The sequence below is a fragment of the Mesoplodon densirostris genome, chromosome 1 (assembly GCF_025265405.1).
Source record: "Mesoplodon densirostris isolate mMesDen1 chromosome 1, mMesDen1 primary haplotype, whole genome shotgun sequence".
Classification (NCBI taxonomy): Eukaryota; Metazoa; Chordata; class Mammalia; order Artiodactyla; family Ziphiidae; genus Mesoplodon; species Mesoplodon densirostris.
Window position 1 is genome coordinate 225,958,526 of NC_082661.1, and position 23,975 is coordinate 225,982,500.

The window sequence follows — 23,975 nt, forward strand, 5'->3', positions numbered from 1 at the left end:
ATAAAATGAAATAAAGGTTTTGAATCTAAAGAGTTCTCAGTGTGGGCTTAGGCTTAGGGTGACCACACATCGCAGTGTGCCTGGGGTAGCCCTAGTGTATGCCGCCTGAGTGAGATGGAGGGAAGGAGAGAGGACTTCTAGGTATTAACAAAGAAAAAAAGGAAAAAAGATAGAGGCAAGGATTTGTGGTGTTTGTTATGTTTGTTACATGTTTGCTGAATGAGAGTGTAGGGACGTGTATTTATGTAAAAACATGGTGAAAAGATGAGGGAGAGAAACAGGGCATGGTCCAGCAAAGAAACGAGGAGATGAAATGACACTACAAGATTATATGTTTCTACACGCTATACTTGGGTTTTAGAAAAATTAGTTTGAAAATACTATGCAGGGTAGATTGAAGTAGAGAGATTGGAAGCAGAAAAACCAAGAAAGAGCATATTGAAATAATCAAGGTGTGAGGCAAATAAGAAAAGACCAGGGTGGCAGAGAGAACCTGTGAAAGCCAAAGACATGTTGAAGGCAAGAAATGGCAGACATTCAGTCAGCAAACAAGTAATTAAGCCTTACATCACTGTTGATGATTATATTGGTCCCAACTTCTACATGCCATCATCATGGGCAGTGAGAGAACAATGCAGGATTGCCTAGTGCACTCATGATGCTTTGGGTCTAAGGGGCAGCAAGTTGAAATAACAGCACACGCTACCCAAAGTTTTTATACTCGTTTAAAAAAATAAGTGATGGGAGAATTGTATCATACAGCACAGAAAGTATAGGCAAACTGAACTGCTTTCACGTGCAATTTAACTTCAGCAAAACAGTATCATGTCATAGGAAAGGAATTATGCTAACTCAAATTTTGTTGGTTTTGTTCTGTGTAATTTGTGTATTTGTTTTTTGCTTTCTAGTTGTATAAGTGCTAAAGGCATGAGGAATTCATACCTGGTTTTATGTTTGGCTATATGTGAGTAACATACTAAAAATAGTTTATGTCAGAAAGGAAAGTATATAAAAATTCTTCTTAAAGAGGTCAACACATGACTCAAGTTTGAGACATAGATCTAATACAAATATGATTGTTATTTACATCTCTGGCTTTGACAAGGAAGTAGTTATCAGTGATGTTCAACTGAACAGTTTAAGTGGCCTGATGGATGGGAGTCAAATGACAATGGGCTAGGAAGAAAATATGGGATTAAAAAGCAACAGCAGCAGTTGAGACCACATCAAGAAGTGTATATTATGTATGACAGGTTCTGAAGGAAAACCATAAACTAAAGCAATACAAGCAGTAAAACCAGCTATATAAGCTATGATTGATACTCAAGACTTAGTAAAGTGTTGCACTTAGCTAAAATATGAGTTTTGTGGTTATGTGGTGGACATTAAATATATTTCTTTCCAGAAAGGTGAATATATCAATAGGCAGGAATTAATTTTATGGTCAAATTAATAAATGACAATTTGAAAGATTCATTAAAAGGTAAAGTCTTAAGAAATATGGAAGACAATCCAGGTGACGTATCTAATTACCCCAAGTCACAAATCATTTAACAAAATGTCCATGGATCATATCCATGTGCCATTGATTTAGGAGCTGATTTTATGACTTTTGGTCACGTTGTTGAGCTCCAGAGCCACATGGCTAAAATACTGACTTTCATTCTTTTAATTCCTTCCTCTAAATAAAAGCAAATAATTCATTGAAAGGCAGTTGCCAAGAAATTGGTTAGGGGATCATGGACACCTGACTTTCTTATAGGGAAACAAGAAGCTAAAATTTATCAGGACGCTTATCCTTCGGTTTTAGAGAACTGTATCCTAATGGATTACATTTTAGTAAAACAGGAATTAGCTGTCGCTCTCCTTACTTCCCATTGGAGAAAGATTAATAAAAAGTAAACAGCTGATTGAAAGCCAGAATACAGATTATTAGCCTATGGATTCCTATTTCTATAAATTATTAGGTCTTTAAAAAAATTCCCAGTAGATAGCACCGACCATATTATATAGTGATTCTATATTTCTTTATAGCACTCTGCTCATATACTGGTAAGACGATCCTGGGTTTGAATCTGTCTTTGCCTCTTGCTACCTCTGTTACTTGGACAAGCTACTTAATTTTGCTAAACTTTAGTTCTCTCATCTTGAAAATGAAGATGATAATAATATTGTCACATACAGGTTAATATGAAAGTTAAATACACACATATACATAAACAAACACATACATGTATAGTATATTTAGCATACCAAACATATTATGTGCTCAATAAATGGTAGATATAATTATTGGTGTCCTTATATATATTGCTAATTATTTATTGAATAAATGGCAATGAAATAATCTACAGATCTTTTACTAATGGCTAATGAAAAACATACAATGTAACAAAGAATCATCTCTATGAAAGTTGCAGTGCACAGTAATGATTTTAAGAAGAGAATATTTAAGAATTATTTCAAATAATACTTTGTTCTAATGATTTATACATTCTAACAATGCATATTGTATTACTCTCTAAATATTTTTCTAAACTTTACAAATACAAACTTGAAGGGCTGTTGGACAGTTTGATTCTTTTGAACCAAAAGATATTTTATTTGTAGAATATTGCTTGCTTGCTTTTATTATTACACATGTTATGGTGTTTATTTCTCTTATGTTTCTAGTCCATGTTTAATTTAACCATATATAACAAAAGAACTGAGTCGCTCAATCTTATAATTCATTGTAGTCTACCTGAAATAACCATTTAATTCTGATGATTTTTTTTAACATCTTTATTGGAGTATAATTGCTTTACAATGGTGTGTTAGTTTCTGCTTTATAACAAAGTGAATCAGCTATTCGTTTTCCTCTTTCTGACTTACTTCACTCTGTATGACTAGGTCCACCTCACTACAAATAACTCACTACAAATAATGTTTTGCTATAATACTTTCAATCAAAAATCATTAATATATATTTGGATTTTTGTTCAAATATTTATACCTTGAATAATTATAAGTATTCAATTTAGATAACAATAATTAGAGAGGTTGGATGCATACTAAGTTATTAAAATGCATAATGGTTTCTAAAGAGAAATTATGTTGCTCTTTTATTATTAAACTAGTTCATTTATTCCCTAGGAATTACTTATTTAAAATTTGTTTCTCCAGAAATTGCTACCTGATTACTTAAGTATAACCCATGTTCTTCTATGTTAATAAATATAAACTAAAGCAATCACATATAGGTATAAATTAAACACAGAGGTTTCTTTTTCTTCTCTCTACTTCTCCTTTAAAAGGTACATATTTATAAAATAACATTAATTCTCTGAAAACTCCTGCAGTCAAAGAAAGAATACATTGAATACTTTCATTAAATATCATTTTGAAAATAATGCCTTTATCTTATCTACTGGCCAAAATTTATAGTGCTTAAATTGCCTAGTTTCCTAAGACAGAATTTCCCATAGTGTGTCCCATGAGTTTCGACGGATGGATGTGTAGCACTGGGTTAACAAAAGTCAAGCTTCTTTATAGTGGAGTTTTCCTAGGACTTCAATATATAAATGTGTTGGGGGCTTTTGGGAGCCAGAAACATGCTAGTTCTTGGACTTGAGCAGGTGTTTCTCAGGAGGTCACTTTGTAATTTTTTGTTAAAGTGTGTGCTAAGGACAGAGTGCTTCAAGGACCCAGGGGTTGGGAGGAAAAGGGCTGTGGAGAAGGAAAAGGCCAGGAAATGAGTGATCACGTGACAGGTCACGGACATGTTCTTAAGCACGTAGGAGGGGACTGATCAGATGTGTGTTTCAACATAAATATTAATTCTACACAGAGGATGAGTTTCTAGAAGGCATTCTGGGGAGAGAATTTTGTGAGAAATGGTAATGCCTGATCCAAAGCAGATGCTAAGTAGATGCCAACATTCTGTGTTATTAACAGAAAGGAAATCTGTGTGTTTCTAGACACTGGTGATAGTAGTGCCAACGTTGGTATCTGATTAAGAAATATGAGAGATCCTGACTCATATTCTTTGTCCCAGTGGCGGGCCACCACATTCTCATCTCAAGAAAAGTTAAAATTGTACCTGTAGTCATGGGCCAGCTTCTCAAAAAATACTTTAGACATGCTTGAATGTTTAACTCAGAATCTACCCACATCTTTCAATCTCTAAGAAATCATGGAGAAGATAACCTACATGTAGAAAATTGTGGGATGATAGTTACTCATTAGCAATCTCTCTACCAGAGAGTAAAAATGATACAATAAGAACCCCAACTCAGGTCTTTCTTGTGTCGATTTTTTTTTTTTTTTACCCGGTGACATAAACTCCAGCAACCATTCCCTCATCTAGTGGAGGCTTAACTTATTCCTACTTGAATTCTGGCTTATTAAATGCATAAGTAGGCACACTCATTCATCCATGTTCGCAAAATGTAATTCACTGCTTTAGTAATAAAATACTAAATGATGCCTATGACAGCCAAAGGAATGAATGTGTCTTCCTAAAAGCCTAAATGGTGTTAGGGAACTATTTGGACACTGAGGAGATCTGTTCTTTTTTTTAAGAAATATTTTATAATTCTAATCAACGTATTGCTAAATGCACTTAGCGATATACATCATCAACCTTTGCCTTCATGTGTTTTCTTCAGATAACATTTGCTGACATTTTATGCATTAATTTAGAAACTTCTGATGGAAATGTAGCTCTACAGGTCATTTAAAAAAATACTCTGATCATGCTATCATGCTGTTCTGTCATCCTGTTATGTAGAAAGTAAAATACAACAAAACCTGCTGGCTGCCCTGTGGTCAGTGTAATAATTTGGGGAGCCCGACACTCCATTTTTCATCTGTTTCTGCAAAAGTGAATGCCTTCAGTGTAGTATCTGGAAACACTGCTACTGTATCTGAACGCTTTTATATGCACATATGAGATAATCACTGCTGCAAGTTCAAGTTCATTGCAGTCTCATTTCAAGTTCCAGCTGGGAATTAAACTAAAATTGAGACTGAAATGGGTTTTGTTATCCTTATTGTGCCGCTTAGAGGAAGATAGTTCATGATGATAGAGTGATTGCCTCTGGGTCTGAAAACACAGAGTTTGACATCGTTCACTATATAAACATACACACAATAAACTAAAAATCAGATTATTCCACTGATAGTCCAGAGAGTCCCTTTGTTTTTTTCTTTTATTGAGAACTAACTTAATTGTGGGTGGCTGCTTGCCTGTATTAAGGATCTGCAACATTTATTTTAATATTTTTCCTATCTATTACTAAAACTAGTGCTGTGATTATAGGAGGCTGGGTAGTCACAAAGGATTCCTAAATCATGCTTAAATATATACACAGACAGATAACGACATTGTCGAGTATTAAGTATTTAGGAAATGGAGATAACAACATACATAAGTGACAATCTTTATTACACACTGTCTGTAAAATAGGAATAGACGAAGGTCTTTATATCTGTGTTATTTATTCAGAATGATCTGCTATACTGAATTTGCATGCATGCTTCACAATCATCTAATTTTAACTATAATCACTAGCTGAAGACTGCTTACTAAGCATTTTGTGACATAAGAGTGACCAAGTATAAACATGTGTGTATAAGATCCTTTTCACTAGTTTGAACTTTTTAGATTCTTGACTTAGCCTCATTATTTCAATTAATATTGCTTGTGGACCCACTCTGTGCATCTGTAATTCCAAAGTCACAGGAACCATGGAGCTAACTATTATGTATCCATTTTCAATAGCACAGTGCATTAACGTTGGATTGATAGTTAAATAGACCACTATTAATACTGACAATCACAGATTTCTAAGAAGTACCTAAAAAAGATTTAAACTCTGCATTCCTTCTTGTCATTTATAATGATACACACAACTCTGAGGTACAAATGAACTCTGGACTTTTCATATGGAAGAGGCTATGGTAAATACAACCATCAACCCCAAATTCATAAAGTAAAGCAGGTCTTTGTCAAATAGGGAAGTTATTTTCTATCTTTTATCTGATTCTCATATATACTTTAAAGCTGATGAGATAATGCCTATTAAATTCTTGAAAATAGTACAAGTAAATAGCAGAAAGGAGGCAATTAATCTACCCACCTGTGTCCCATTCACAAATGATTTTAAAATGAACATTACTCTATCACTGAGCTATTATTTCTCAGATAGTGCTTTTTAATTTTTTTTCCTTAAACATCTTTGAGGAAGCTATTTTAGGTCCAATTTGCTCTCTATTCCAGCAGCCTACAATAGTTCAAGAGACTAGCTACTTTCTAGTCCAATAATATGTTTAAAGCACTGCAGAACTCATATACCACTCTCGCCTAACAATTATGAATGAGACATTCAAGAGCAAGAAGGGTTTGAGATTTTAAAAAAGAGAATAGAAAAACTAAAATGAAATTCTATTTTGCAGAATATTTTTAATAAAATTGAAAAAACTTAGTCTAGTGTTACAACAAATGGGGAGGGTTCTTGCACAAAAATTCAATTATGATTATCTATTGCAAGCTGTCTGGCTCTAACACAAGCTTCTTCTCATTCTTGGAATAAAGGATGGAGGTGAATTGGAGTAGTAATGATGTTTACAAGAATTGAAAGGAGGTCATCTAAAACTGAATCTAATGGGAGAAATTAGGTTTTGGTTTGTATCACAGATTTCTAGCCCAGATATACTGTCTTGGCTGCCTCAGTCTGATGAAGCCACTTTTTTTTTTTTTTTTAGATGTTGGGGGTAGGAGTTTATTGATTTATTTTTTGCTGTGTTGGGTCTTCGTTTCTGTGTGAGGGCTTTCTCTAGTTGTGTCAAGCGGGGGCCACTCTTCATCGCTGTGCATGGGCCTCTCACTATCGCGGCCTCTCTTGTTGTGGAGCACAGGCTCCAGACGCGCAGGCTCAGTAGTTGTGTCTCACGGGCCCAGTTGCTCCGCGGCACGTGGGATCATCCCAGACCAGGGTTCGAACCCGTGTCGCCTGCATTAGCAGGCAGATTCTCAACCACTGCGCCACCAGGGAAGCCCTGATGAAGCCACTTATAAAGGGGGAAGGTGCAGGCGGGTTAAAAATCATGGAGAAAACCTATGTATTTGCAGAGGGATAGGGACTCCTAAACCTGGATACTTATAAAACTCATATTTCTAGTTTTTCTAAGGTCATTGCTTTCTCAGAAGTCATAGCTTGATAAAGTAATCTACTTTTATATTTACTCTTAATACGTGCCAAACTTAGGTCTCTAGTAAAACATGCTGAAAACTCGAGAGTAATCAATAGTTTTTTTTACTTAAGAAACATCAATGTCTCTTGTGGGTGAAATATGTTCTTTCTTAATTTACCTGTCTCATAATAATGCCGAGGTCACCTTCTCTCTGAAGCCCCGACAGTATCCCACACTCCCCTCCCCTCCCCTCTCTGGGAATTAACTGCTCCCTTAACTATGTTTCCAAAAGCAGTTTATATACAATATCATAAAAACTTAATCCGCCATTATTTATTTGCATGCGATTCTCTCCCAAAAGGCTTTGAAGATTTTCGAGGACAAGAAACACATCATATTCATATATATCTATATATATCTATATATATCTTTAACATGAAGCATTATGCTCAGTAAATAATATACACTCAAAAATTGCTTTCTTCTTTGATATAAGAGAGTACTCAGAACCATCAATTCCTTATAGTTAATGGCTTCTGCCATAGTGGAATAATGACCTGGAATAAAATGAAATACTTTGGTAGGAACAATGAATAGAGTTCTGGTCAACCAAGAATGGCCTATGTAGACCCTGTGCTGCAGAAAGAAACAGAGCAAAGAAGTAGGTCATCATCAGGCTGTCAATTTGCCTTTTGTGGTGGTAAACAGACCTTAAGGGAGACGTGGCTCCAGCCCACCAACAGCACAAAATTGAGCTAGCTCAGGGGTCTGATTGTCCACTTCACTTTCCCCACTTCGTACTTTGGGTGGGCTTTTATGAGAAAAAGGAACAATGCAGGTCCCTTGTAACTGCAACTCCTCACTGATATCCTGTTCTCTTTGACATCATTGCCCTGCTTGTTCAGTGGGGAACTGAAGTGAACTTGAACCAAGTCCAAATTGTCTATTTCACTACCTTGCAAACTGGTTAAGACTTTGTGGTCTGGTTAGGCAAACAATCAACCACAAATTGGTTCCAGAGTCATTACATGCTATGCACACATGACGAAGTTTTGGTTTTGTACCTTGCACGAGTTTTCAATGTAGGTGTTTCACTGTGCCCAAAAAGACTTGTCTCCATGAAATTTCTCTTTTAAATATTCATTTGTTTACTTATTTACATAGATGTTTGGTTAAAGAGCCCTTAAATTACCTATTAATTAGATATCATTGTTTAGAAATATGTTCTATTATAAAACTCAGCCCCATTTCTTAAAGCATAGAAAACATATAATGTGGCCACCATACTTATTTGGGCCACCATACTTATCTCATGGGTAAGGTTGACAAGAATAAAAATATATACATTTAAATTTCATCACAAAATATCAATGATCCCAGTAGAGCTTGGGAGAAAGCTTGTTAGACAGCAGTATATATTACAAAGGACTACATGTTTCAATTATGCAGTGAGACAAAATTCTTTTATAAAGGTCATGAAGTTTATGGATCCAGGAAAAAAGAGCTAAATATAGATCAAGAGAGACAGCCTAGGCTCTTAGAAGCACCGGCCTGGAGTCAGATGGCCTCATACCGCATGCTAGCTGTGAGGCATTGAACAAGTCACTTAGCCCCTCTGGCGCTGTTTCCTCATTTTAAGACTTAATCCTTAGTTTTAAAATAAGGTTTGGGGAAGTCAGTATTTGTCAAGTGCTTAGAAAAGTGCTTGGTACCTAGTCAGCATTATATAAAGGAAGGAAGAAAGAAGGAAGGAAGGGAAGGAGGGAGGGAGGGAGAGAGGGATATGCAGACCTTTGTCCTATTTTACTCTGTGTTCATATTACATTTAGAACATGGTGTTTAATTCTGTTTGTAGTTATTTATGAAGGGCATAAAAACAAAGAATGCATTGAGAGATGGTGGCAGTCTATTTTAGGACGGGCAGAAGGAGTGCCATGTAATTTTACATCTTAAAGGGATTGAAACAATTAAGCAGAACATGGCAACCATCTTCAAATACTTGAGGGTTGACAAAAGGAAGGAGATACTGACTTACTCTATGTTGATCTAGGCAGATGAGTGGATTAATGACCGGAAGTTCTAGGGTGACAGAGTTCTGCTTCACATGAAGGTAACTTTTATGAAATGTATAGCTGTCCGACTATGGAATGGGTTGATACACAAAGTGACAACCTCCCTCCTATTGGAAATGCACAAGTAAAGGTTTGCTGATAATCTGTCAGGGATGCTGTATAAAGAATTCCTGCCTTGGCTGGCAGAGTCACTAGGTAATCTCTAAATTCCTTTCCAAATGTTTCAGTCTTAAAATATCATTAATATGAAAAGTTACAAGTGCACAGAAATGGAGGTGGTTTGAAAACTGACTTTTAGGAGAATAACAATCAAGGCTTGAAAAATAACATTTTATTCTGTACCAAAAGCTTGTGGTCCTTCACCAACCCATGAAAGTAATGAGCAAAGTAAGTACTCTGGCATATTTGGGGGAAGTTGACATGTCAACATATGGTTAGTTTCCTTTTCTCAATTTGTCTTATTTTGACAAGATAATACGATGGAATTTTTTTTTTTTTTACTTAATATTAAACATAGTTGTTGAAAGAGTAGTGTAAGAATGGGTATATCACAAGTCAATGATTGGGTCATCTGAATCAAGGTGTAATTTACACATAAGATCAAATTAGGTCTACGAAGCAAATATTAAATAATTTATATACATATATATACACTTATATATTGCTCAATATCTATATCTTTGGCCTTAAAAGCAAGTCAAAGAGTAATATTAAAAAAGTTCATTGTGGGCTTCCCTGGTGGCGCAGTGGTGGAGAGTCCGCCTGCCGATGCAGGGGACATGGGTTCGTGCCCCAGTCCGGGAAGATCCCACATGCCGCGGAGCGGCTGGGCCCGTGAGCCATGACCACTGAGCCTGCACGTCCGGAGCCTGTGCTCTGCAATGGGAGAGGCCACAACAGTGAGAGGCCCGCATACTGCCAAAAAAAAAAAAAAAAAGTTCATTGCAATTTACTTTTTCGTTTTAGTTATTTTATTTGGGTCATAAGTCTTACAAGGGTGCCAAATTCATTTTGAAAAAAAAAAAAGTGGCTTTATTCTCTGAAGTGGATTTAGACTATTTCCTCAAACACAGGGATCTAACCTTGCCCCAGTCATTTCTGTTTAAATTCTCACTGTTGCTCAGAGAAGCACATCTTCTCACAGTGGAATCAGTTCAGGCTCAAGAAAGGAATGTCCTGTTTTACTCCAGCATGCCTGCTCTTGCAAACCATCACGTTACATTCAAGTACAGAACCTTCCACTGAAGAACCTTCCACTGAAAAACCTTCCACCAAACTTAAAGGGCTGGTATAGACTTAAGTACAATATCTAGATTAAGAAATAATTACTTTATTAGCGTATATTCACCTACCTAAGATATTGCCAAGTTTTGGACTAGAAGATACCTAGCTTCCCTTTCCACATGGCTTCAACAGAAAAACATTCTAGACCTCAGGTATACGTCTTGATATATGGAAAAAACAATGTTGACGATACTTGTTCAGATTCTTCAATAAATTTTTTTTTTTTTTTTTGCAGTACGCAGGCCTCTCACTGTTGTGGCCTCTCCCATTGCAGAGCACAGGCTCCGGACGCACAGGCTCAGCGGCCATGGCTCACCGGCCCAGCCGCTCCGCAGCATGTGGGATCTTCCCGGACCGGGGCACGAACCCATGTCCCCTGCATCGGCAGGCAGACTCTCAACCACTGCGCCACCAGGGAAGCCCTCTTCAATAAAATTTTTGACCTAAGTTGAAATACTATATTTTGCTCTTAGGTATCTTGGTACTAATAGCGATATAAGGCCACACGAGGATAATGGCACAAAAGCTTTCTTTTATATGTGAATAAGAATGCTGCCTCAGTAGTCATTTATTTATTTTTTGGAAGGCCTTGGCAAGAATATCAGATTGCCAAGCATTTTCCTTTGGAGGAGAGGTCAACGTCTATGGGGAGTACAGACTATCTTCCTTGTAGCAACTTTTCTTTTAGCTGCCGAGGAAAATATTGAGTCCAGATGATCTAGCAAGCAGAAGGCCTGCCTCTGTAGGGGAGAGAAAGCTCTTCCTGCCTAGAAGACCACCTACCGTCCACCCTGGCCAAGGGGTCCATGAGACATGAAAGTTGACATAAGCCTTTACTTCACTGAACCTTACATAAATCAGAAAGCTTCTTTTTTCCCCTATCTTCCACATACACAGGTCCAGATTCTTTCAAGGTCTTTTAGTTTTGCTTTTTCTTGATTGTGATAAAATGAATTAAATCAAAATTTTGCTTCCATTACTAATCAAACTCCAGGAGGAAATTAGCAGAGTTCAGCAACATACTAGCAAAATGTGCTAATACCATTTTAACATTTAGTTGGAGATAAGCCTATTCAAAGGGCAATTACTAACTTTTAAATTATACTCAAAATTTAAAAAATACACACACATAAATTCATTTTTCATTAGCACTAATATATCAACAGCCCCAAATTCTTAAAGCTTTTTAAAATACGGGATATTTCTCATTTTCCTTTCATCCCAGAGTCCATACCAAGATTGTTAGTGTTTCCTTCTTTTGTTATTCAAGGGATGTGAGTGAAGGTGGCAAAAGACACATAGACACATTTCTCATAAAACTATATAAAGCAGATTGCAAAAAAAAATGCCTTTCTTTTACCTTGCCATAAATAGAAGAAACAAAATAGTTTCCATTTTCCATTATGATCTGAAACTGTAACCTCAGTAACATAAGGTTTTAATTTATAAAGTAACGTCAAGGATTGCCCTTTGGGGAGGTTATAACAGACTACATGAATATCAAATAGTATTACTTTCTAAAAATAGATTTATTTAGCCCCCAAATAAAGCTTCATGATTTAGAATTAATTTCCAATTACGTAGGGCATCTATACTCTTGTTCAGGAACCACACAATTTATTAGCGACTTTAAAATTATTAACATGGGCAATAAAATCATACTTATGGTAAAAGTATGAGATTAGATCATTCCCTAACAAACACCATACACAAAAATAAGCTCAAAATGGATTAAAGACCTAAATGTAAGGCCAGAAACTATCAAACTCTTAGAGGAAAACATAGGCAGAACACTCTATGACATAAATCACAGCAAGATCCTTTTGGACCCACCTAGAGAAATGGAAATAAAAACAAAGATAAACAAATGGGACCTAATGAAACTTCAAAGCTTTTGCACAGCAAAGGAAACCATAAACAAGACCAAAAGACAACCCTCAGAATGGGAGAAAATATTTGCAAATGAAGCAGCTGACAAAGGATTAATCTCCAAAATTTACAAGCAGCTCATGCAGCTCAATAGCAAAAAAACAAACAACCCAATCCAAAAATGGGCAGAAGACTTAGACATTTCTCCAAAGAAGATACACAGACTGCCAACAAACACATGAAAGAATGCTCAACATCATTAATCATTAGAGAAATGCAAATCAAAACTACAATGAGATATCATCTCACACCAGTCAGAATGGCCATCATCAAAAAATCTAGAAACAATAAATGCTGGAGAGGGTGTGGAGAAAAGGGAACACTCTTGCACTGCTGGCGGGAATGTGAATTGGTACAGCCACTATGGAGAACAGTATGGAGGTTCCTTAAAAAACTAAAAATAGAGCTACCATATGACCCAGCAATCCCACTACTAGGCATATACCCTGAGAAAACCATAATTCAAAAAGAGACATGTACCAAAATGTTCATTGCAGCTCTATTCACAATAGCCTGGAGATGGAAACAACCTAAGTGTCCATCATCGGATGAATGGATAAAGAAGATGTGGCACATATATACAATGGAATTTTACTCAGCCATAAAAAGAAACGAAACTGAGCTATTTGTAATGAGGTGGATAGACCTAGAGTCTGTCATACAGAGTGAAGTAAGTCAGAGAAAGATAAATACCGTATGCTAACACATATATATGGAATTTAAGGGGAAAAAAATGTCATGAAGAACCTAGGGGTAAAACAGGAATAAAGACACAGACCTACTTGAGAATGGACTTGAGGATATGGGGAGGGGGAAGGGTAAGCTGTGACAAAGCGAGAGAGAGGCATGGACATATATACAGTACCAAACGTAAGGTAGATAGATAGTGGGAAGCAGCCGCGTAGCACAGGGAGATCAGCTCGACCACCTAGAGGGTTGGGATGGGGAGGGTGGGAGGGAGGGAGACACAAGAGGGAAGGGATGTGGGAACAGATGACTGATTCACTTTGTTATAAAGCAGAAACTACTAAAAAAAAATCATACTTATGTAATCCAACCCCAGAGGAAAAAGATTAAACTCAGCAAATGCTTGTTGGAATTTGGGCTTTCCACACATTTCTCATGTGGTCAAGCTGAACCCATGGCAAGTCTACACAGCTGCCTCAGTTGCCTTTTGACTTTATGACCATGTAATATTTGATCACATGGACTTTGCATATATGTATGTGAGATTTTTGTTTTCTTATAGAAAAAAATGGTTTTCCCTTTTTTATAGGTATTGGAGATCAGTAGGAGTTTTCAATAAATGTATCTATTTCAAGAGCAGCTGCTGTAAAATCAATTCATTCTTGTGAAGAGGAAGGCATTTGCCCCCTCCTTTTCTGGCAAAAATAATCTCTTGACAGCTCTAATAAGCTTTTTTCTCACTTTTGTTCTAGTCTTTCCAAGAGAAAAAAAATCTTTATCACAAAATCAAAAAAAAAAAAAAACTATCTGTTACAAAGAGTCCATCTCTGAATTTGTTATAAAATTAAATTAGGGAACAGAAACTGAACAACAGATGATATCTATTGTATTCTATTTTCTAGAGCAAGACAGCAGTCAAGGTGATTTTCAAACTCTGAAGCATACAAAAATATCACGCCATTATTTTCTCAAATAGTTGAGAGGACAGACATCACTTTGAAAACACATAAATTCAGTTCTTATGTGTAAGAGCCTAGATTTTTTTTTCTGCTGTTAGAAAGAACTCCAAATCAGTATTATTCAACTTGATTTGATGAGTGCTAAGAGCAGATTTAGGAAAAGCCTTAAGCCCAGCAGGTAGGGAATGCTTTATGTGATTTTATTCTTAAGTATTCACATCCCGCCTTGTCTTAAAAGGAATTTAAGACAGTCTAAATGGATACATAAAATTTAGTAAGATATCAAGAATGGATTGTGAGAAAGAGTTATATCAGGGCAAGGGTTATGTCATAAAACTGAACTAGGAATGAGGCCACTCTATTAATAAAGAAAAAGCTTATTAAAGAATGCTATACATTTGAAGTGCTCAGAACACTTACGTTACTCATTTTCAGTTGAAAATATCATAAGTCAAAAATGCATTTAATACATCTAACCTACAGATCATTATAGCTTAGCCTAGACTACCTTAAACACACTCAGAACACTTACATAAACCTACAGTTGCACAAAAATCATCTAACACAGAGCTTATTTTATACAGCCTTGAATATCTCATATAAGTTATTAAATACTGTACTGAAAAACAGAATGGCTCTAAGTATATCGGTGGTTTCCCCTCATGATCCCGTGGCTGAATGGTAGCTGTGGCTGCCCTGCCAGCATCACGAGAGAGTATCTGTGCTGCACGTCACTAGCCCTGGGAAAAGAGCAAAATTCCAAGTACAGTTTCTACTCAATGCGTATTCCTTTTGCACCATTGTAAAGTCCCCAAATCCTAAGACAAACAACCTTAAGCCAGGGACTGTCTGTACTTACTTCACCTGACATCCTGCTCTCCACTCAGCTGTCTCGATGGTTAGATTTTAGAGGATTCAGTGCAGTGAAATCCCCCAAACAATGCTGTGATACTTGAGAAATATCACATGCGACTTGTTACTACTAATCGGCTACCAATTTTGTAAATGATATGTTTTATAAATTACACCCTTGATCCCTATAAAGATGTCATTCACATTCACATAAATTCTGATGGGCTCAATGAATGGAAGAGAATGCGGGGTAATTGCATAATATATTTTGCCCATAGAACTTGAGATCATTATCCTCGGGTATAAATGTATTACACTGGGCATTTGAACTTCTTTGTCGTCTGTGATCTTCTGATCAGGAGAAAAGTTTGCAGTATTTTGGCTGCTTTTTTATAAACTCTATTGCCTCTCACTCCAGTTTTCATTAGACAGTAGCCTGTGAAGACTTTCAGTTTGTTACCCTGGGCTAGAGACTAGAGCACTACAACCAAAATTCAGGTTAGGAGCCCTCAGTTAATAAGTTGAGGAACTGAGAGAAGTGACTTTTTTGGAAAGGTGTGTCTAAAGCTTGTAACTGCTCTGAATGATAAGCTCCATATTTATAGGATCTCAAGTCACTAGTACTTGAAAACAAAATTAAATACCAAACAAATTAGGGAAAAGAAACAGATCTCAAAACTACTACTTTTTAGTAGCAAAATAATCTGACACACATAAATGTATGAAGAAGATAGCCTAAAATTAGCACATACATTTTGTTCAGGAAGTTGAAGGTTTTTTTGTAGGTCATTATTTGATTTCTCTAGTAAGAGCAATTCTTTTGTGGTGGTTTATCTGTGGATATCTTGTTAAGAGATATTTGCTCTAACATGATTTCTATAGAAGTGTACTCTCTGCAGCATCTTTCACCTTACCAGCAGCTGAAGCAACAACATCCTAAGTAGGGTAAGTTTTCACGTAATTATTAGCATGCCTAAGAAGACAGTGACTTCATCTGGACTTATTACCGTTACTTGTCTCAGATACGGACTGAAATAATACAGCAAACACACCACTGAAACTCTCAAGGGAAGAGATAAGACTAAGTGATAATGGAGAAACAGCTCCTGCTCGGGCTGTTCTACATAAACACATCCCTTTCCAGCAGTCAAGAGACAACTGAAAGCTTCAATTACCTATGTCTGCAATGCTTCTTATTCACTTCAATATTTGAAATAAGTGATAATATGCAATAATGGGAGCTCTTCTATGACTAGTACAATCAAAAGTAAAAAAAAAAAAGCCAAAGTGGAAACAAGACTAAGGAAAGAAGGAAGACATGTTTCTATTTGAACACAAATGACCTTTGTGACTCAAAAGCAAATCCCACAAAAGGATACTTAAAGGAGTAAGTCATGAGAAATAAAACCTATACTGACATCAGTTGATTAAGGTCACTTATTTATAAAGCAGAACATTTCATAAGTTACACTCCCCGACACATAAACTTCATGTTGAGAATATGACATTCAGCAGGATAATAAAAATAAGGCTGATGGGCTTTTTAATCCCTCTCTTGTGAATTAAATATTTACTAAAATAGAATGATTAAAGCCCTGTATCTTAAGGGTAGTAAATAGGTTTTATGCTGAAGCATACCCTGATTTGTCTTACTAATGACATACCAACTATCTTAACTTTAAAGAGCCATTATAGAATGACAGATTGAAGAATAATGTAACATAAGGAAAATAAAAGTTACAGACAGACAACTAAGCAATATGGTGTCACACTGCTACACTGTATATACACAAAATCCTAGAGTTCCTCTTAAGGGAAAATAACAGTGCACTGGCATTTTCATTTTCATTTACTTTTTAGTGGCAATTAAATTTCCTGACACAATTATTTTTTGATAAGACATGACATGTTATAATCCAGTCAAATTTTATTATTTTTCAACCCAATCCCAATCACCTATTAATCAAATATAAGTTTGAAAGGCCCTACTAAATATGCTTTTTGCAAACGCATTATGACAAGTGGCTCTTAGCATTCAATGGTGATTCCATAAGAAACAACTGAGTGCTGATACTAAATGCATCCTCCCTTTCTTTTTAAAACTAAAAATCTGCCGATTATTCAGCCACCATTTCATAAATTCCTGCCACAGATGATCAAGGGAGAATTTGGCGATACACATACACTTCAAAACTCAAAGAAAGGCTAGTTATACCAGGCTTAGAGTCATACCACAAAGCCATTAAAGTCAATTCCTGAATGGTGGCTGGTTTAAATGAGGCAGACTTTAGTCAAGCAGTTCTCGACCCCGGCTCTATCCCAGAACCTAGTCTGTGGCGGGTCTCCTGTGAGAATCATTGTTTTGGTCTCATAACATAGGTAACCACTAAGAGTTCCTTACAGAGTCAGACCTACCCACTCCTTGCCAACTTCCTAATCTGAAGAGGATCTTGTGCCATTTCAGTCAAACAGACTGTAACTAGGAGCACGTGTCAGAAGTGTGAAGCTATAAGTAATACTGGATATGTAAGAAAAGAGAGAGTCTGAAATTTTAAAAAACTGTACAGAGGGTATAATGACAAGTTGAAATTATGATAGAGTAATCATGGTTCAGGCATATAAAAATGCAGTCGGGCGGCCATTGAGGACCTTGTCTCTGACAAGTCTCTGCATCACTGGGAACCTGAACTTCCACTGAGCTGTACCAGACCCAAGGACACCCCTAGCCGTGTTCAGAACAATACCTGCCAGCTGCAACCTATGGTCTCAAGGTCTTCCATTGTCACTATGCAACCATTTGGGATTCCAACCAATCCTCACTTAACAAGCACCCTGACTCTTGCCAGCTCCAATTATAATTCTTGATAAACAACTCACGTAACTAACTGTAACCTTGTGGGTTTTTGCCTTTATAAGCCTCCCCCATTTTGTAGTCTGGTAGAACACAATTCAAATGCTTGTTGAATCTGTGTCTCCGGGGCTGCAGCCCTAAATAAACACCTTTTTATTTCATGTCTGTTTCTAAAATTTTGGTTGACAGATTCAGACTGTGCGTTAAGGTGGATTGTTTGTGGCCTGTTTGTTTTTGAATTTGAGTTGAGACCTCTCCAAAACTTCCACTTTCATCTTCTGGAACTTTTGCTTATAAATATGTCACAACTGAGCAATAATTTCATTTGCTTATTTCCCAATGCCCATGTATGTACAAAACTTCCTTATAGGACTTGAACACTTTAGAAACCTATGTTATTCATTCACTCACTCATTGACTATTTATTGAGAGAGAACCTACTATAACTAGGCATTATTCTAGGTACTGATAATTTTTTTTATCATTTTTTATTAGTTTCTGCTTTATAACAAAGTGAATCAGTCATACATATACATCTGTTCCCATATCCCTTCCTTCATGCATCTCCCTCCCTCCCACCCTCCCTATCCCACCCCTCCAGGCAGTCACAAAGCACCGAGCTGATCTCCCTGTGCTCTGCGGCTGCTTCCCACTATCTATCTACCTTACATTTGGTAGTGTATATATGTCCATGCCTCTCTTTCGCTTTGTCACTGCTTACCCTTCCCCCTCCCCATATCCTCAAGTCCATTCTCAAGTAGGTCTGTGTCTTTATTCCTGTTTTACCCCTAGGTTCTTCATGACATTTTTTTTTAATTCCATATATATGTGTTAGCATACGGTATTTGTCTTTCTCTTTCTGACTTACTTCACTCTGTATGACAGACTCTAGGTCTATCCACCTCATTACAGATAGCTCAGTTTCGTTTCTTTTTATGGCTGAGTAATATTCCATTGTATATATGTGCCACATCGGGGCTTCCCTGGTGGCGCAGTGGTTGAGAGTCCGCCTGCCGATGCAGGGGACACGGGTTCGTGCCCCAGTCCGGGAGGATCCCACATGCCGCGGAGCGGCTGGGCCCGTGAGCCATGGCTGCTGGGCCTGCGCGTCCAGAGCCTGTGCTCAGCAACGGGAGAGGCCACAACAGTGAGAGGCCCTAGTACTTCAAAAAAAAAAAAAAATGTTCCACATCTTCTTTATCCATTCATCCGATGATGGACACTTAGGTTGTTTCCATCTCCGGGCTATTGTGAATAGAGCTGCTATGAACATTTTGGTACATGACTCTTTTTGAATTATGGTTTTCTCAGGGTATATGCCTAGTAGTGGGATTGCTGGATCATATGGTAGTTCTATTTTTAGTTTTTTAAGGAACCTCCATACTGTTCTCCATAGTGGCTGTACCAATTCACATTCCCACCAGCAGTGCAAGAGTGTTCCCTTTTCTCCACACCCTCTCCAGCATTTATTGTTTCTAGATTTTTTGATGATGGCCATTCTGACTGATGTGAGATGATATCTCATTGTAGTTTTGATTTGCATTTCTCTAATGAGTAAAGATGTTGAGCATCCTTTCATGTGTTTGTTGGCAGTCTGTATATCTTCTTTGGAGAAATGCCTATTTAAGTCTTCTGCCCATTTTTGGATTGGGTTGTTTGTTTTTTTGCTATTGAGCTGCATGAGCTGCTTATAAATTTTGGAGATTAATCCTTTGTCAGTTGCTTCATTTGCAAATATTTTCTCCCATTCTGAGGGTTGTCTTTTGGTCTTGTTTATGGTTTCCTTTGCTGTGCAAAAGCTTTGAAGTTTCATTAGGTCCCATTTGTTTATCTTTGTTTTTATTTCCATTTCTCTAGGAGGTGGGTCCAAAAGGATCTTGCTGTGATTTATGTCATAGAGTGTTCTGCCTATGTTTTCCTCTAAGAGTTTGATAGTTTCTGGCCTTACATTTAGGTCTTTAATCCATTTTGAGCTTATTTTTGTGTATGGTGTTAGGGAATGATCTAATCTCATACTTTTACATGTCCCTGTCCAGTTTTCCCAGCACCACATATTGAAGAGGCTGTCCTTTCTCCACTGTACATTCCTGCCTCCTTTATCAAAGATAAGTTGACCATATGTGCGTGGGTTTATCTCTGTGCTTTCTATCCTGTTCCATTGATCTATCTTTCTGTTTTTGTGCCAGTAGGTACTGATAATTAAAATATAGCAGTGAACAAGATAACAAAAGTCCCCAGTCTCATGAACCTTATTCTGGTGAGGGGACTTCTGAACAAGCAGGTAGATAAAGCTTCATTTCTTTTTATCCATAACATTTCTCTCATCCATAAATAATTTGAAAATTTAACAGATATAAGCACTATACAGTAGAAGAGTTTAATATAGATAAGGAAAAAACTAAAACTACAAAAACAACAGTGATATTATAACCCCAGTGAACTTTTAAAAATATCCAGAGTAAATAGCCTGAAAGGTGGCTAGAATAATTCAAAGATAAAATAAACTGCAACTGATGTCAAATAGAATAAAAAACTTTAATACATTAAAAACATAAAAACAAACTCCTTTAAAACACTAGCTTTTTAAAAAAAATCCAGTGTGTTTCCTGGAATATTTGTAAAGTTCTTAAAAATTCTGGATCCCTGGATCCACCTCAATGATAAACTGCACAGGGTCCAAATATACGTAGTTTTTTAATGTCCCAGAAGCAGCTACTGTCTGGAGGCTGGGACCGTCCATCAGATGGCAGAGCAAAGAGCTCTGCAAACCCTCTTCCTCCTCCCAAAACCATGACACTGAAAAATATTGTCAAAACCAACCATTTCAGGACCCTAATATAAGCCAAAGACAAGCAACAAGTGGAAAAGGGTTTCTTCTTGGAAAACTGCTGACTGGCAAGTAAGAAGAGGGCAAGTCTGTGGTCCTTCTGCCTGGGGCTGCTCCCACCCCGCCCCTCTCAGCTAAACCTCTAACAGGGAGAGGCTGCCATGGAAACTGGCAACTTTGCTGCCCCAGGGTCTGAGTGCATTGGAAGTGAAGAGTAGAAAAGCCTACTCCCAGGCACTGTCTGAAGCATTAGCTTCCTTGGAGGCAAACAAATGCTGACTGCCAACCTCACAGCTGGCCTGAGCCTGCACTCCCACTTGGGCCACTCCCCAGACCAGTGGACTAGCCATGAATGTAATGGGAAATGAGATCCTGGACATGAGAGAACCATGGAGGGCTTTGATCAATTTCCACACATCCTGGTTTGACCAGTAGGATCTAATAGGGCCTGGTGGAAAGAAAAGGCAGGATGGATGTGAAAACTCCTGAATTTGAACATGTTTCCCAGTCCATACACAGATATATCAGCAGAGGTTGAAAGCCTTACTGGATTGAACTGTTTGAGCACAACTTCTGGCTAATCACTGACTGATCACTGAACTACAGAGACCCAAGTGCAACCCTAGGAAACAAGGCTTAGACATAAAAGTAAGAACTGAACTACTATCTCAGAACATAATTGAAAATACAATTTTAAAAACAGATGAAAAATTTGCTACACGGTTCTGAAAAACAGAAGGCAGCAGAATGAATTCCTATTTGGACTGTTCTTTGTTTATTCAACCACTATTTATATTTATTTCAATCTGGACCAGACACTGTGCTCAAATGCCCAGATACAATAGTGAACGTGATAGATAAGGTAGAAATTAAAGAGTTAACATTCTAGAACTAGAGTTTGTTCTTCAAGGTCGCAGGATTTGGGCAGACCACTCTGGTCTTGCACACAGTCTCCAATTTCGAAAAGTACAAGGTTCTTATGACTCATATGACTTACATAATATTTTAACTAACAGATGTGAAGTAGTCAAATACATAACCAAATAATTATGGGATTGACATATATACACTAATATGTATAAAACAGATAACTAATAAGAAACTGTTGTATAAAAAATAAATAACATTTATAAAAAAAACAACTAAGGAAAACAACAAGGTCCTACTGTATAGCACAGGATAAAAAAATGTAACTAAGGCATCTGTGTTTTAGTGTTGGCTCTAGTATTTTCTGAGTAGTCTTTGCTGAAACACTCTGTAGAGCTCAGTTTCATTATTCATAAGGTGAAGCAGGTTTGACTAAATTTTTAAGGTGACTCCTTGATCTCAAATTCTATGATTATTTGTAAGGGCATACAATAATACACATTAACATAAAAAATACTTATAAGAAACCTATCCAGGCTTACTTTAATGAATGCAATCCATCCATAATTAGCACAGCATTTGTAAACACACACACAGTTTCAAAGTGGTATTTAAAGAGCTTATTTTCTTAAATAGATAAAACATTGCATTTGAAAGCTTATTTACAAGATTTTAATATATGGTATTGGAGTCAAACCGTATGTCATAATATATTCAAAAAAAAAAAAAACGAGGCTCATAATTGCCTAGACTTGATTGTCTCAGGAACATCATGACCTTTGATATTTATTTTCTTAACAAATATCGCAGAGTGATCACTGTGTCTCAAACGTTGATCTAATCACTTTACACATATCAATTCATTTAATCCTGGAGACATTCCTAAGAAGGGCTACTATTATTAGCATGTCTATTTTTACACAAGAGAAGACTGAGGCACCAAGAGGTTGACTAACTAGCCTCAGACACTAAGAGGCAGGATGAGATTAACTTCCTCTTGGCTGCTAAGTGGCACGTGGCCTGGATTCAAACTCAGGTCAGCTGGCTCCGAAGCCGCATCTTCTCACCTACTCTGCCCTATGGCCAGAGCTTACAAACCTATGGGCTTGTGATGTAAGACAGTACCCAAAGAGGGAAAGGACATCAGTTATTCAAGAGAATAACACATCTATTTCCCTTAAACACATGCATGCACAAACACACACACACACATGCATACACACACATGGACAAGCCCTCACACTCTCATGCAGCCCTCACATAGACACAAAACCAAAGGATAAATTTGGCAGATTTGAAATTTCACTAGAGTAGTGGGGATATGGAAGTTAAGATCTTTACTATTTTTGGATTAAATTTCTAGTGCCTTACTTTTATTTCACAATCCCAAACTAAATCCTCATAAATGTTATGTCATTAGCAAATGTGTTGTATATATAATGTCAGGTCCATACAACCTTTATGCTATTCCAAAATATGTAGTTTTATAGTTCAACATATATATGACAGATATGCCCTTTATTTACAGATTGGAAAAAATTACCTTTCTAATTTAAGGGTCCTCTCTTACCCCTACCTTAAATAAACAAGTAACAGTTTCACCTTCCAGATACTTTATGCTGGTTGAACCATTTTAGCCCTCTAGGGTTTCTGGCCTGTAACATCATGTGCTCTGCCCTCCTCACCTGGCATCTTTGTTCCATCCATAGTGATATCTGTGCTTTTTAAATGCACATTAGAAGATTTTATACTCAGATTCTGAACCTTCCCTGTGAGTGTTGAGAGATTATTATTGAAAAAAGCCTTTTATGACAACCAAACGTTTCATATGGCTGAGATGCTCATGTCAGGTCTTGAAGATATCCTCATACATTTATCCAAAAATTATGGTAGAACTCCACTGAACAACGAAAATGCCAAGAGACATGAAGTGGGGTAAAAGAGAGGACTTCACAACCCTCTCATTAGCGGGGAAAACATACAGCATAGAAGGAGCGCAAGCAAGCATCACCCTCGCCATGGAAAGACTGTAGCAGTTAAAAGAAAAATGGAGCTAATGACATGCCAGATAAGAAGCAGCCCTCTCAGAGCATCACATGACATTCCTTTCTGGGATCAGGGAGCCTGTCCCATATTTCCTGTTGTGCTTCTGAGTCGGTCTTTGTGGCAAAGAGACAAGTTTGCTAAAGTTTTAAATTAACATATGTCCTTGCTGACAGATGTTGTGAATGAGGCACTTTTTCCTTCCCATTATGGCTTAGACTTTAGATTTAATTACTGTGGAAATGAATCAAGAAACATGACTTCAGGCAGAATATTTTAAATGTCAGCAGAGTAACCATATTAATTCTCAATCTTAAAGGATCCGTGTAGTCCCATCTTTATTATGAGTGATGTGAAAATAATTTTAGGAAGGAGGTTAAAGGTAGGAAGACCCTGCAAGCCATGGGAAGATCACCTGTTAGTTGCCA

General features: G+C 37.1%; 1 protein-coding gene across 8 annotated transcripts in view; it reads right to left on the reverse strand.

Annotated features, from left to right (window-relative positions):
• INPP4B (inositol polyphosphate-4-phosphatase type II B) overlaps positions 1 to 23,975 on the reverse strand; it is a 353,637-nt gene that overhangs the window by 15,253 nt on the left and 314,409 nt on the right. Inside the window, exon 23 of one of the 8 annotated variants that reach the window (XM_060095078.1) lies at positions 20,465 to 20,606. The exons of the other annotated variants lie outside the window; for them this stretch is intronic. Coding sequence (XP_059951061.1) covers positions 20,465 to 20,606 — 142 coding nt within the window. Of the gene's footprint in view, positions 1 to 20,464; positions 20,607 to 23,975 lie in introns of those variants that run through there. 8 annotated transcript variants of the gene reach the window in all.